The sequence below is a fragment of the Hyla sarda genome, chromosome 4 (assembly GCF_029499605.1).
Source record: "Hyla sarda isolate aHylSar1 chromosome 4, aHylSar1.hap1, whole genome shotgun sequence".
Taxonomy (NCBI): domain Eukaryota; kingdom Metazoa; phylum Chordata; class Amphibia; order Anura; family Hylidae; genus Hyla; species Hyla sarda.
This window is the reverse complement of record NC_079192.1, coordinates 157488834-157502285: the sequence shown is the minus strand read 5'-3', so window position 1 is coordinate 157502285 and position 13452 is coordinate 157488834. Positions and strand designations below refer to the sequence as shown.

The 13452-nt window shown below is 43.8% G+C and overlaps 1 protein-coding gene across 20 annotated transcripts in view; it reads right to left on the bottom strand.

Moving 5' to 3' along the window:
* Positions 1-13452, bottom strand: part of TJP1 (tight junction protein 1) — a 637810-nt gene that overhangs the window by 56204 nt on the left and 568154 nt on the right. For all 20 annotated transcript variants that reach the window (XM_056572491.1, XM_056572485.1, XM_056572486.1 and 17 more), the window contains 5 exons: positions 10652-10754; positions 9528-9807; positions 8890-8993; positions 2739-2907; positions 1837-1981 (listed from right to left, as the gene is read on the bottom strand). In XM_056572491.1, the coding sequence (XP_056428466.1) occupies positions 1837-1981; positions 2739-2907; positions 8890-8993; positions 9528-9807; positions 10652-10754 (801 nt within the window). The remainder of the gene's footprint in view (positions 1-1836; positions 1982-2738; positions 2908-8889; positions 8994-9527; positions 9808-10651; positions 10755-13452) is intronic.

Genomic DNA, 13452 nt, shown 5'->3' with positions numbered 1-13452 from the left:
AAGATGTAGAAGCAACTTGATCTCAGTTAGTCTGCCTCTAACCTGTTAACACATTTATTCCTGCATGTGGGTGTTATTTGCAGCTGAAACCCATTGTCAGTGACCACCATTACAGATTACATTAATGCACGTCATCTAACCCTTTAGAAGACACAGTCAATAGTGATCAAGACATCTAGGGATATATCTCAGATACTGGTTCTTTCAGGGCTTCGAATAGCACCCTACATTATAAGTAGCTCCACACAGATTTCGGGTATTAAGTGCCAGACTCTTGTGGCAGAAGTCAAAAGCCACCAATGCATTCAAGAAGAGAGGAGAATCGGCACTCCAATGTGTGCTGATGAAGCATCACACTGCAAATATGTAAAAGCAACATTTTTAACTTGTTCCCTTTAATAGGCTCTATGTGTTACTACGAGAACATCAGGCATTAGGAGAAATAGAGGAACATGTATAGGAAGTTTGTGTATATTATGAAGGTAAGTGAACGGATGGAGGCAGGAATGCTGGGTATGACATTGATATATTAGCAACGGAGGCTAATACACCTCCGGGAAAGCAATGCAGATCCAGGCAAGTTATAAATTATTATCATCCACTTCTGTCCGACTGTCAGTTTCCCTTTAAAGAAAGTTGTGGGTTTTCTGTACTATACAGCACAATAAAAAAAAATGGAAAAACAGAAAAATCCCAACACATAACATTCCTATTATAGTTCTACCTATATATTATGCAATTGATAGTACACTGGCTACGGAACATCTGTTGAACTATGAACACAGTTAACTAACCATTCATTTAATAAAATTCAATGCATGTCTACAGTAACACAGCTGCCAATCACTGTACCCATCACAACCGCAGTAGTAGCCACACATAATACAAGGTTTGTAACCATGCTAGCCTTTATTCACTATAATAACAGGAAACATGTTCCAGAAAAGATAACAATTTCTAGTCAGTCAACAGGGAACAAGCCTGTTTGGAAAGATAAAGCAGGCATTTTTTATCCATGGGTGTAGCACCATATCATACAATAGGCTTGCAAATTAATACTCCTGAAGACCTTAAAGCGTTACAGTAATTTAAAACAACTTTTGACATTTTGCCCAGACGTGTCAAAAGTTGAAATACCACTGGGTCCGATTCCTGAGACCCACTGCGATTCCAAGTTACAGCCAGGTGAAAAAGCATGGCAGCGCACTCTACTCCCCACCTGGCCACCAGATGCAACTTTTCCTGTGTAGAGACTTATACCGAGAAAAGGTCAGATTTGACTTAAGAGGGAAGGGAGGCTGACCACTTGGACCCCCCTGTGATTTTCAAAATAAAGCCCCGGCTCTCAGAGTGAGTGCGTGTACTATATATGACAGGTGCCCCTTTAATTTCTATGGAAGCGCCAAACATAACCTAAGTACAGCACTTGGGTATCCTCAGTATTCTCAATAAATGAATGGAACATGTGTCGTCTGCAGCACACGCTCTCTAAGAGAAAGGAACTTAATCTGAAAAACACGGGAGGACCCCGTGGTCAGATCCCCTATGATCAGACACTTTTCCCACATTCATGTGGGTAGGGCATAAGTTTTTATTTTTTTATTTTTTTAATCAAACAACCGGTTTATTGCAGAACACTAACCCTTATTTCAATAAGCAAGTTTCCAACTCAACCAAATTATGCTTTAAGACTGTAAAAGGCATAGCATTTTTTCAAAAGATTTAGAACTCCAACCCAATCAGTTCACTGGCCTATTTATTCTACAGATAGGTGTGTGCAAATTTTAAGTCACTCCCCTCTGCTAATTTGGGAGAATAAAGTAGAGAAGAAATCACCTGCTGTTGCTGTGCTGTTGTGGAGAATGTCTGGAATGGTCTGAAGGCTCCGATCTCTGCTCAGGAGACCGTGAACGGCTACGGCGAGGCCGTTCATGAGAACGGTTGGAATGATCTGATGTCAGCGACTGAATTTCTGAAATGTCTGTTGAGCAAAACAAGTTTGTATTAAATAAAAAGACAAAATGTGTACCATACTTTTTGGTTACTTAATAATGTTTATTGTAACAATGTAAAGTATTCAGTACCAAATATCTATAGATCAGTAATTTAGAAAATGTTATTTCTGTTTCTATTATGTTGTTATTTGTATACAGTGAAATGTTACATTACAATCCTTAACCTCTTAAGGACGCAGGGCATACCTGTACGCCCTGCGCCCGGTGTTTAAAACGGGGTCACACCATGACCCCGCATCACACCGGGTCGGTCCCATCTGCTATTAATAGCCAGGACCCTGGGCTAATAGCGCGCGGCACAGATCGTTGTGCCGCGGACTATTAACCCTTCAGACGCGGCGATCAAAGTTCATTGCCGAGTCCAAAACTAAAATAAAAGCTTCCTGGCAGCTAAGTCGGGCTGATTGGGATTATCGCGATAAACTTGTGATGTCCCGATCAGCTAGGACGCAAGCGGAGGTCCCCTCACCTGTCTCCGTCGCGTCCAAACTACAGGCTTGAGCAATCAACCCCCTATTACGCTTATCCATGCAAAGCTATGGCTTTGCAGGGATCAAGGTAAAAGATCAATGTGTGCAGTGTTATAGCCCCCTATGGGAGCTATAACACTGCAAAACAAAAAACAAAAAATCAGAAAAAAAAAAGTTATCATTTACCCCCTTTCTCTAATAAAAGTTTGAATCACCCCCGTTTTCCCATTAATACCAGCTTTTTCCCCCATACCGTCTCTCTCTGAAGCATTTGCAGAATGAAGGCTGTCATCTAGATCTGGAACATTCAGTAGAGTTGCTCGCTCATCCCTTTGAACAACCATTTTTAATTTACCCTTTGACCTTTCTATCAACGTTTTTGCATCAGACAAAGACATGTTTTCGGTGACAGTGCCATTAATCTGCAAAACAACAATTGAGGGATTACTGGTCAGTCATGCTTAGGGTAAATTATTTCTAAATCATTGAGTGCCATATACCAAGTTAACAAAGAGTTGAGGTATTTTGTCTGTAGAAATCCTGAAAGCAAAGCAGGATCTCTGTCTGCCTTAACGGCCCATGCTGCAGACTGTCTTTCCCAACATTACTTTTCAATTAGCCTAAATTGGTTTAGGCTACTTTTACACTGCCGTTCGTGCCCAGCAGTGTGACAGCCGTTAGAAGATAGCAGGAGAAACATTTCTGATTGTGCAGTCTTTTTCTCCTGCTATCTTCTGGTGGAATAAAGGCAGCAATAATGGACATCAGAGAACACCATTCAAGTGGATGGGATCCTCTGTGCCCGTTACGCCTCCCATCAGGCTCCGTTAAAATAACGGACATTAATGGCAGTCAAAAGGGGAAAAAAAAGAGCCCTTGACGTCAGTTTGTAACGGAGCCTTTCACATAGTATGAAAGTAGCCTTAGTTGTACTGAAGCACCCCCAACAGCTTTCACTTGTATGTAGAGCAGTGTTTCCCAACCAGGGTGCCTCCAGGTGTTGCAAAACTACAACTCTCAGCATGCTCGGAAAGCCGAAACACCTGGAGGCACCCTGGTTGGGCAACACTGATGTAGAGACTTGTGTCAACAATTAGTTTTTTTTTTTTTTTTTTTTTTTTACAAATTTAACTTCTCTGAAGTAAACAAAGCAAGATAACGGAAAGGAGGTAATTTAGCAGATGAATTGCTACATAAGTAACCACTGGAAAAATTGTACGGATTGAACGGATTGACAGCAGAAATGTAGAGCATTCTAATATATTCGAAAGGTATGAGCAGCATACGGTTTACAGGACACTAGTACACTAGTAAATGAATAAGAAATCATGGAAAGGAAAAAGAAAAATCATTCTGCACTGCAAAAGAATAAGTCTTAGCCACTGATAACGGCAGGACGTCAAAGTCCAACCTCAGCAGTTTTATCCCTACATTCTTCATCCATGAATAAGAGTCTCCAGATTCCAGCAATGGAGAAATGTGAACTCAGCGAGTGTTATTGATCAACTGTTGATAAAGTGTCACTGCCAGTAGGGGAAGACAGGCACATCTGTGAAACAAAGATTGCCAATAATCCAAAACTACAATACAAGCAGAAAAGGTGCTTTTCAATTTAGCAGATGAAATCACTGCATTATTTGAGACAGAGCTATATGTAAGCTCATAATGTTCAGATGAAAGCTCTTAACCATCAAGGCAAATGTTTTCTTCTGCTAAAAGAATAAGACATAGTGATCTGCTCCTCACTGTAATTTCACAGTTCTATCAAAATTAAAATTGCTTTTAGGCTGCTTTTACACTATATAATTCATTTGTTTTAAAGACCTGTTACAATGTTCCGTTAAGGAAACCCAGTCAAGTCTATGGGATTTTGGGATTAGCCGTTATGACCCGTTAATGCCATCATGAATAACGGACGTTATCTTGTGACGGGAGAAAAAAAAAAACGGTACATGCACTAATTTTCTACAGTCACAAAATAACATCCATTATTCATAACGGGCATAAACGAGTCTTAACGGCTAAATCACAAAATCCCATAGACTTGACAGATTTTGTAATGGCCGTTTAACGGTTGGTTTTAAGGGTTTCCTTAAAGGAGTACTCCACTGGAAAACATATAATTTAAAAAAAAAGCAACGAACCTTATGATTGTGGCGCAACGCGAACAGGTCCACATCCGGAGTGCTCCAGAGATTGCAGATGTGCGCAAACACTTCTGGATGAAGAGACCACTCGCCTGGGTCGGCGGATGATCGGCTGAGAAAGTCCGCCTCCCAGTATGTGAATCGCTGAGATGGATGGAACTCTGAGTTCCGCCCACAGAAGAATCTTTGAGACCTCGGCTATCGCTGCTGAGCTGTGGGTGCCTCCCTAGGGATTGATGTACGCCACAGCTGTGGAGTTGTCCAACTGGACACGAACAGGACAGTCCCGGAGAAGGTGCTCCCAATGGCGTAGGCAAAGAAAGATTGCCCTGATTTCCAAGATGTTGATGGGGAGAAGGGATTCTTGGGAGGACCAAAGGCCCTGGACTGTCTGGTTCCTTAAAACCCCTCCCCAACCGCTGAGACTGGCAACTGTCGTGATGACTTGACAGGTTAGGGGCAGAAAGGATCGCCCCTGACAAGGAAGAGGGGAGCGTAGCCACCACAGAAAGGAATGATGGGATCTGGGGGGCAGGAAGTTCCTGCAATCTAGGAATAGCGGAGATCTGTCCCACCTGGACAGGAGAGAGAGTTGAAGAGGTCGATAATGAAACTGGGCAAAAGGAACGGCTTCCATGGCCACCACCATCCGGCCCAGGACCTCCATGCAGAATCGAATGGAAACTGGTACAGGTTTCCGGAGAATCCGAACTCCTGATAAAAGAGTCATCCTTGTCCAATGGGAGCCGGATTCTGGTGGACGCCCTGTCGAACTGGAGTCCCAGAAAGACTAGAGACTGGGAAGGAGTTAGGTTGGCAGAACCGAGACAAGGTTTGAAGAGTGAGGTGGAGACTCTCCTGATTCTGGGCCCTGGTAGGAGCCTTGACCAAGAGGTCGTCCAGGTAGGGGGATCACTGATACACCCCGTGCTCTCAAGAGACGACCACTGCTGCTAGGGCCTTGGTGAAAACCCTCGGAGCAGTGGCCAGTCCGAAGGGAAAGGCCACAAACTGAAAAGGGCCCTCCGGGACTGCGAAGCGAAGATAACACTGATGTGCTGGAAAAATGGGGATGTGGAGATAGGCATCTTTGATGTCCACCGAGGAAAGAAACTTGCCCTGATCCATGGACGCCAATACAGAACAAACAGACTCCATACGGAAATGACTAAGAAGATGATGTCGGTTGAGACGCTTCAGGTCCAAGATCGGGTGAATGGAACCCCCTTTTTTAGGGAACCACAAACCGGTTGGAATAGAAACATGAAAAACGCTCCCTGAGAGGAACAGGAATAACCCCTCCCTGAGCGATGAGCGACCGCAGCGTGCCCCGAAAGGCCCTTGCCACAGAAGGGGAAAGCGGAGGGCGTCAACAAAAAAAAGCGGTCCTCCGGAAAGGAGGCAAACTATAGCCGATGGAAACGACATCTCGGACCCAGGAGTCTTGCACGTGGGCAGACCAGACGTCCCGGAAAAATGACAAACTACCTCCCACCCGAGAAAAATCTGCGGGTGGGGGCATCCTTTAAGGCAGAGGTCAGAGGGCACTTGCCTGGCCGCCCTACCAGAGCCATAGGTCCGAAAGGAGGTCGACCTCCAGCAGGAGTCGGTATTGCGAAGCTTATTCTGAGGTAATAAAGAACACTTACCTCCTGTAGCCTCTGAGATGATCTCATCCAGGCATTTAGTAAACAGGCGAGAACCTGTAAAAGGAAGCCGAATCAGCGTCCCAGGCTTTGAGCCACATGGAACGATGTAGCGCCACCAGATTTCCCATTGCAAAGGCCATACAACGGGCTGACTGCATGGAAGCAGAGCACAAAAAGTCGCCAGCAGCGGAGAGTTGAAGTGCCAAGTCTGCCAGTTCCTCAGTAGGGGACCCAGATAGAATACCTTGTCAGATTTGAGAAGCCCAGATAAAAAAGGGCTTTTGACACCCAAGCCGAAGAGCAGTAAGTAATGAAGAACCTGCTGCTTCAAAAGGCAAATTGTGCCAGATTTTCAATCCTCTTATCCGCCGGGTCTTTAAAGGAAGCTGTGTCTGCCAAGGGCAGGGTAGTGGATTTAGAAAGGCGGGAGACAGGTGGATCCACTGTTGGAGGGGATGTCCACTTTGCAATGAGTTCCTTGGCAAAAGGAAATTGTGGCTGAACCTTTTTAGTACCCTGAAAACGTTTGACAGGATGTTTCCAGGCGGTTTCTAATAAGGCATCAAATTCAGCATGGGAGTTGAAAACCTTAGGAGAGGGACGGGAGCGGTCAAAGGAGACTTCTGGAGCTGCGGCCAAAGTTCCTAGGTCCTCAAGAAGAAAGGTGTCCCTTATGGCCGAGACCAAGTTGTCTACTATGCCAGTATTGTCGGTTTGGTCCTCTGAGTCAGAGGCAGAACCTGAGGCCTCATCTTCCAGTTCCCCAGGAGAGTGGGGGCGGGTGGAGGCCGCCTTGTATGAAGGTGAAACTGACCTGGTACGCAGATCCGGAGACCTAGAGCGGCAACCAGGAGAGGATGGGCGGTTCCGGGGAGCCGAGGAGGAGGGGCGATACCCATTTCTACTACCGGACTCTGGAGACAAGCAAGAGGACAAACCCCTAGGGCGCTTGTGAGGGCACCTGAAATAAGTAGAAGGAAAGCAAGGCTCTCTGGAGGGTTGGCGTAAGGAAGACTTCTCCAAAGCGGTCACCACAGAATGCCAAATCGGAAATAGACTGGAAGAGGGAAGACATCCACTCCGGAGGGAGAGCAAAGCCCAAAGGTCCTAGTGGGACATCCTGGGAAGACATACCAGGGGAGGCATGAGGCGAAGTGCAGGCAGGGCAAATGGGTTCAGCAGAACCACAAGGCATTTTATGTTTGCAGTCTCTACAGGCATAATAGGTGACCAGGGTCCCAGGTACCTGCCTGGAGGGGAGTTCAGTTCTGGGGACAGACACAGCATAAGCAAGACGAAAAAAATGATAAAAATGAAGCAGTCTCACCCAAGTATGTGTCCCTCCTGAAGAGTAAAGCAGGCTGTGTGAGGAAAACAGTCCGGTCCCCAGTCAGAGAGAAAGCAGGAGAGCTAGACCAATGTAAAGGAGGGGGCCGGACTAGTATCAGGCGGGCCCCCTGCGCTGATAGGATAATCCGGCTCCAAATGCGCGTGCTAACGCACGATAGGGCCTGGATCCCCGCCAGGAGAGTGGGCGGGGCTAATGTACGTGAGCAGAGCATGCCGCGGCCATAAAGAACTCGCCCCCTAATACTGGCAAAGTAACGTGGTTGAGATGGGAAGAAGAGACAGGGACGCGCCGGGCTAGCACGAACAGCGCTGCCGACAGGATAAGGAGACTCTGGCACTCCGGTCGCATTGCATAGGAACATAATTCCTGCACCACATAACATCCCTTATATCAGAATGGCCGAGCAGGGCAATCCCTAGAGGGAATAAAAAGGAGTGGGCACCAAAGCAGGGGGCTACAGAGGTTGAGAATCCAGAACCTGAAAGAAAGGGGGGGGGGGGGGGGGGGGAATACTCACCTTTCCATAGAAAACTTACCTCATGATGTCTTCAGTCAGCATTTTGTCACCTGCATCATGCCGGGCTGAGAGAGCGAGATGAGCAGGGAAGGTAGGGGGACCCGGACCCAAAGGTACAACCCCAGGCGCTGACCGGCGGCGAGAAGGGGTTAACAGTACATGACTATGTCTGTGCCCCTTCTTCGCAAATGGGGAAACAGCGAGTTCCTGAGACCCCACCTGAAAAGAGAAAAATAAAGGGAGAGAAAACCAGCGTCTGCCTCCTACAGACACTAAGCCAAAACTGATTAGCTCAGGTGCCTGTATATCCTGCTGGGAGGGGACAACCTTTTTTTTCTGGTTACCAGAGTGTCAAGCCTCCTAGTGACAGCAGCATATACCCAAGGTCTGTGTCCCCCAATGGAGCAGATAATGAAATACATATTATAACACAAACAAGTACAATAAACATGAAACAGTAGATGACCGACTAATATAGAAGAAGAGACTACCCTGTCCAGGAGGACTTACAACCTACAAGAAAAATAAAAAAGATGTTGTGGCCCTCAACAAATGCAGAGCATCAACCATTTTAACCATCCACTGTGCAGGAAAGCTAAATGTAAGTGAACAGGGGTGGCTGGAGTTCCCTGCACAACGGGTGGACAGATGCAGCTGTGTCCAGGAAAAACTGTAAAGGGCCACACACAAAGATATAGTAGACAGACAGGCTGATATGGTAATGTGTAAATTTAACATACCTTAAGCACAACGTCGCCTTCCTGAATATTTCCATCTCTCGCTGCCAGGCTATCTTGAGAGATTTCTTTTACAAAAATGTGGCTGGCTAATCTCAAGCCATATTCTGCAAGGCAATGACAGAGGTTGCAAATACACTGAGCACATTAGCATATAAAGATAACATATCAAAACTAATAGAATAAAGAACAAGTCAGCTGACATAGCATTTTGTTTTTGGTCACAGGCAAAATAAAATCCAACAATCAATCAATCAAAACATCTTGAAATCTTGCTAATGCAGTATAGTTAAAGGGGCTACAATGGAATAAATCAACAGAGCTGATTTCTTCCGAAAACAGTATCACACTTGTCCTCTGGTGCCATGTTGTAATACCATAAACAAAACCTTTCACTTCAATCAATATCAACTGCAGTGACACACACAATGTGTGGTGCTGTTTTTTTGGAGGAAATCAGCTTTCTTTTTCTAATCCTTGATAAACAATTTTATTCCATTTACAACAGAAGTGTACTGTAGGTGTTAAATTATACTGCATAGACACAAGTTATTTTGAACCACGATTTACATTCTATCTATTTGCCATATAGAGAATGCAAATTAGCGAAAGCACCACTGGACTTTAATAGTGTAACACACCTTCATTTTTTCTGGATTTCACCAAGGTCACTTTGGTAGGTTTTGGAGGTTGACTGGAAGCTATGGATCTTCTGTCTGATCTGGGCGACAAACTTCTTTCTCGGCTGGCACTTCTGTCCCTCACCCAACTCTTTTCACTCCTCCTGCTGGCACCAGGGCCACCATGGGCATTTCTCTGGTCAGGAACATCACCGTCATAGCTGTCGTCCTCAATCTCAGATACAGGATCTGGATCAGGACGAGCCACTGGAAGCTGTACTTTTTTCTTCCGCCGTATAGTCTAAATAAGTTTATGGATGAAAAACAGTGAACAAATTTAAAGAATTTTTTTTTTTAAAAAAACATTCATAATCTATTAAGAGCCAGCAGATTGTTGTAAATATGCTGTCAGATTTAACAACAGATAAAATTTAACACAATTTGATTTACCCTATTGTCAAAGAGTGGCAAGTTAGAAATATATATCTTCTTTGCATTTTAATCTGTGCAGAGTCCAAAACAATTACAGCAATATAAGACAGATAGAAATGCTTTAAATTGCATTAAAGGGGTACTCCTCTGGAAAACAATGTCTTTTAAATCAACTAATGCCAGAAAGTTAAAAACAGATTTGTAAATTACTTCTATTAAAAAAAAAAACAATCCTTCAAGTACTTTTTAGATGATGTATACTACAGAGGAAGTTCTTTTCTTTTTGAATTTCCTTTCTGTCTGACAACATGCTCTCTGCGGACACCTCTGTCCATGGCAGGATTTATCCAGAGCAGCAAAGGTTTGCTATGGGGATTTGCTCCTACTCTTGACAGTTACCGACGTGGACAGAGGTGTTAGCAGAGAGCACTGTGGTCAGGCAGAAAGGAAATAAAAAAAATTAAAAAAAAGAACTTCCTGTGGAGCATAAAGCAGCTGATAAGTACTGAAAGGATTGGGATTTTTTAATAGAAGTAATTCACAAATCTGTTTAACTTTCTGGCACCAGTTGATTTAAAAGAAAATGCTTTCCAGTGGAGTACTCCTTTAAAGTGGCTCCAAAGAAAATGCAAGCACTTCTGTTACTATACAGAGCTTCCCCATGCTCTCATGAATTACATACAACAGTGATTTTTTACAAATAGTAGACTTACAATTTTGGCATTTTTACCACTCTTTCTTAACTGCTGAACTGCAAAAGCGTGCTCAACATTATCCATAGAGACCCCATTGACCATTGCAACCCGATCATTTTCCCTGTAAAAAGAAAAAAAAAATTTTGAAGCTCTTTACTAAACCTGCAAACATTATGCAGCATGTAAAAAAAAAAAAAAAAAAAAAAAAATAATCAAATTTTCAAACTTTTAGCAAATAGTACAGGATGCACTCCAGAGTCAATGTACCAATAACGTTCATGATATTATGAATAGAATTTATTGCCTTTACCTTCACTTTGGCTCCATAAAAGATAGACCTTGTTGTAACATTTTGTATCACATTGTCCCTTGTAAAATGTATAATCTGTCATTAAGTTGAGCACCAGATCTGCCAGCTTAGTACATTGTCTTATGCAAGTGCAGTATACTACAGCTACAGATTTATACATATAGTAACCAACACAACGCCAAAGTGTGTGCCTATTGCCTAAAGGCTAGGTTCACATGGCCGATGTCTCCCGTCCCGCTATTCTACTGTCATTGCTGCTTAAGGGACCATACTAACAAACGGATGCAAAATGATGCAAAAGGGATGCCATTAAGTGGCATCCTGTAGCATCAGTTTTTAATTTGTTTGTATCCTTCAACGGATCAAAGACAGATTGGTAAAAACGGATGCAAATGGATGACTTTACAGGCTCATCCATTTGCTATAGACTTCCATAATAACTTTCATATATCCGTTTCTAATCTGTTATTTTTGACGGAGAAAAAAAATGCTACATGCAAGGTATTTTCTTCACTAAAAATAACAGAACAAGAACCAAATAAATGGGAACATCAATGGGATCTATTTACAGCCATTTGCAAAAAGGCTTGAACGAATTTGAGAACAGGGATGAATTAACGCGGAATGACGTTAATGTGAACGAGCCTCAATAGGGAGCTGAAAGAATACAACTGAACCATAGTTATCAATTCTGTGTATTCTTGTGGAGAGCGCTCCCAATAGCTCCCTTGGTGACTGACAGACTGCTGAGTATGTACGGGGAAGCCTGTCAGTCACCACAGGGAGAGGAGAGGGGAGGCGGTGCTCTCCTTATGAATACACTGGAGTTATAACAGAGTCCTCTGTAGGCTTTTCAGCCCTCTAGTAGTCAAAATTACACACATTTTTTATGACCACTTTTGGCCACTAACAGTATGGATCTGTAATTGTAATATACTTCCCTTACTTAGGTCCACATAAGCTGAAAGCTGATATTTAAGCTTCCCAAAAAGTTTAATATATACACGTGGGTTCTGATGGCCAAAAACTTGCTGAGTTTCTGCCCAGAAAACATGGACTGACATTGAGCACATTTGAATAACCAAGCAGGGTAAGACAGCTTGGACCATGGTGTTTCTGCTGTGGAAATCCTGATTCCGGCATCCGCAGAAAGATTATACTTGTCTATTCTTTCTGTGGATTCTGCTGGGAAATGCAGTGCCTTCTATGAGATGGAAATGCTGCCATGTACACAGTGCAACAGAATCCCATTAAAATCAATTGTACTTTGCTGCAGTGGAATGTCGGCCGAAATATTCCGGGCGGATATTCCGCCATTTGAACATAGCCCAAGAAGGAAACTTCAGCAGACACATTAAAATTTTTCACAAACACTCCCATCATAAGGCCTTGTACACGGAGCTGTTTCCATGCAGACTAACATTGATTTTGTGGCAGAATCTGCATGAAAACTATATAATTCTTCTCGTTTTCAATAGGAATCTGCCCCATAGTCCACACTAAAATATGGCAAAGAATTGAAAGCAGTGTCACAAAGAAAAGGTATTGACACAAGTACTTGTCCTAGAATGTCTGAGGATACCACATTGCTGAGATACAGTTTGGCCTCATTGACTAGGAGTTTGGCTAAGCAGAAAAAGGGTCTGGTTTGAGATGCAACAAGATCGATCATGTGGTAAAATTTTGGCACAAAAACAACTAGTGTAAAGTAAGCCAGCCAATTGATGGTGTAAACATAGACATGAGTGTCTATAAAGCACCAAAATTTACAATTACAATTTATAATTCTGTACCAGTGATCGCTGGTACTGTCTACTGTATGTTCGTCTTCTAGAGCCAGATAGATCAGGTCTCATGGAAAGACATGCAAGCAGAAGCCCTTGCCTAGAATAAACAAAAGTGAGACAAAAGTATCTTATTTGGCCGTAACAACCAGAGCTCAGCGGCCATTTTGCAAAACACTGAGGTAAAAACTAAAGCCGAGTTGTGATTGGTTGCTATGGAAAACCCTCTTCCGCCTGATTGTCTCCCTCGCCTCCTGATGACCGCTTCTTCTGCAGGTTGACTGAGGTCAGTTCACACACACTCCGCTACGGCCCCGGCTCCTTTGCAGCAGCCAGCCTTATGTATTTAGGAAGCTGCACAGGAGTCTGACTGAGGGGAAGTGTGGACGGAGCTACCGCCAGGGGGGAGAGATATTCTAGGCCAGTGTTTCCCAACAAGTATGCCTCCAGCTGTTGAAAAATTACAACTCCCAGCATGCCTGGACAGCTGGCATGCTCAGAGTTGTAGTTTTGCAACAGCTGGAGACACACTGGTTGGGAAACACTGCTCTAGGCACAAGCGGATCAGAGCTAGATTCCAAAGGGGATCATACGCCGGGTGTTCGTGATGACAAACATTTAGGTGCGATTGCAAACCGACGCCTGGGATTTGTCGAGTCCTCCATTAAAGGGGTATTCCAGGAAAAACTTTTTTTTATATATCAACTGGCTCCACAAAGTTAAAC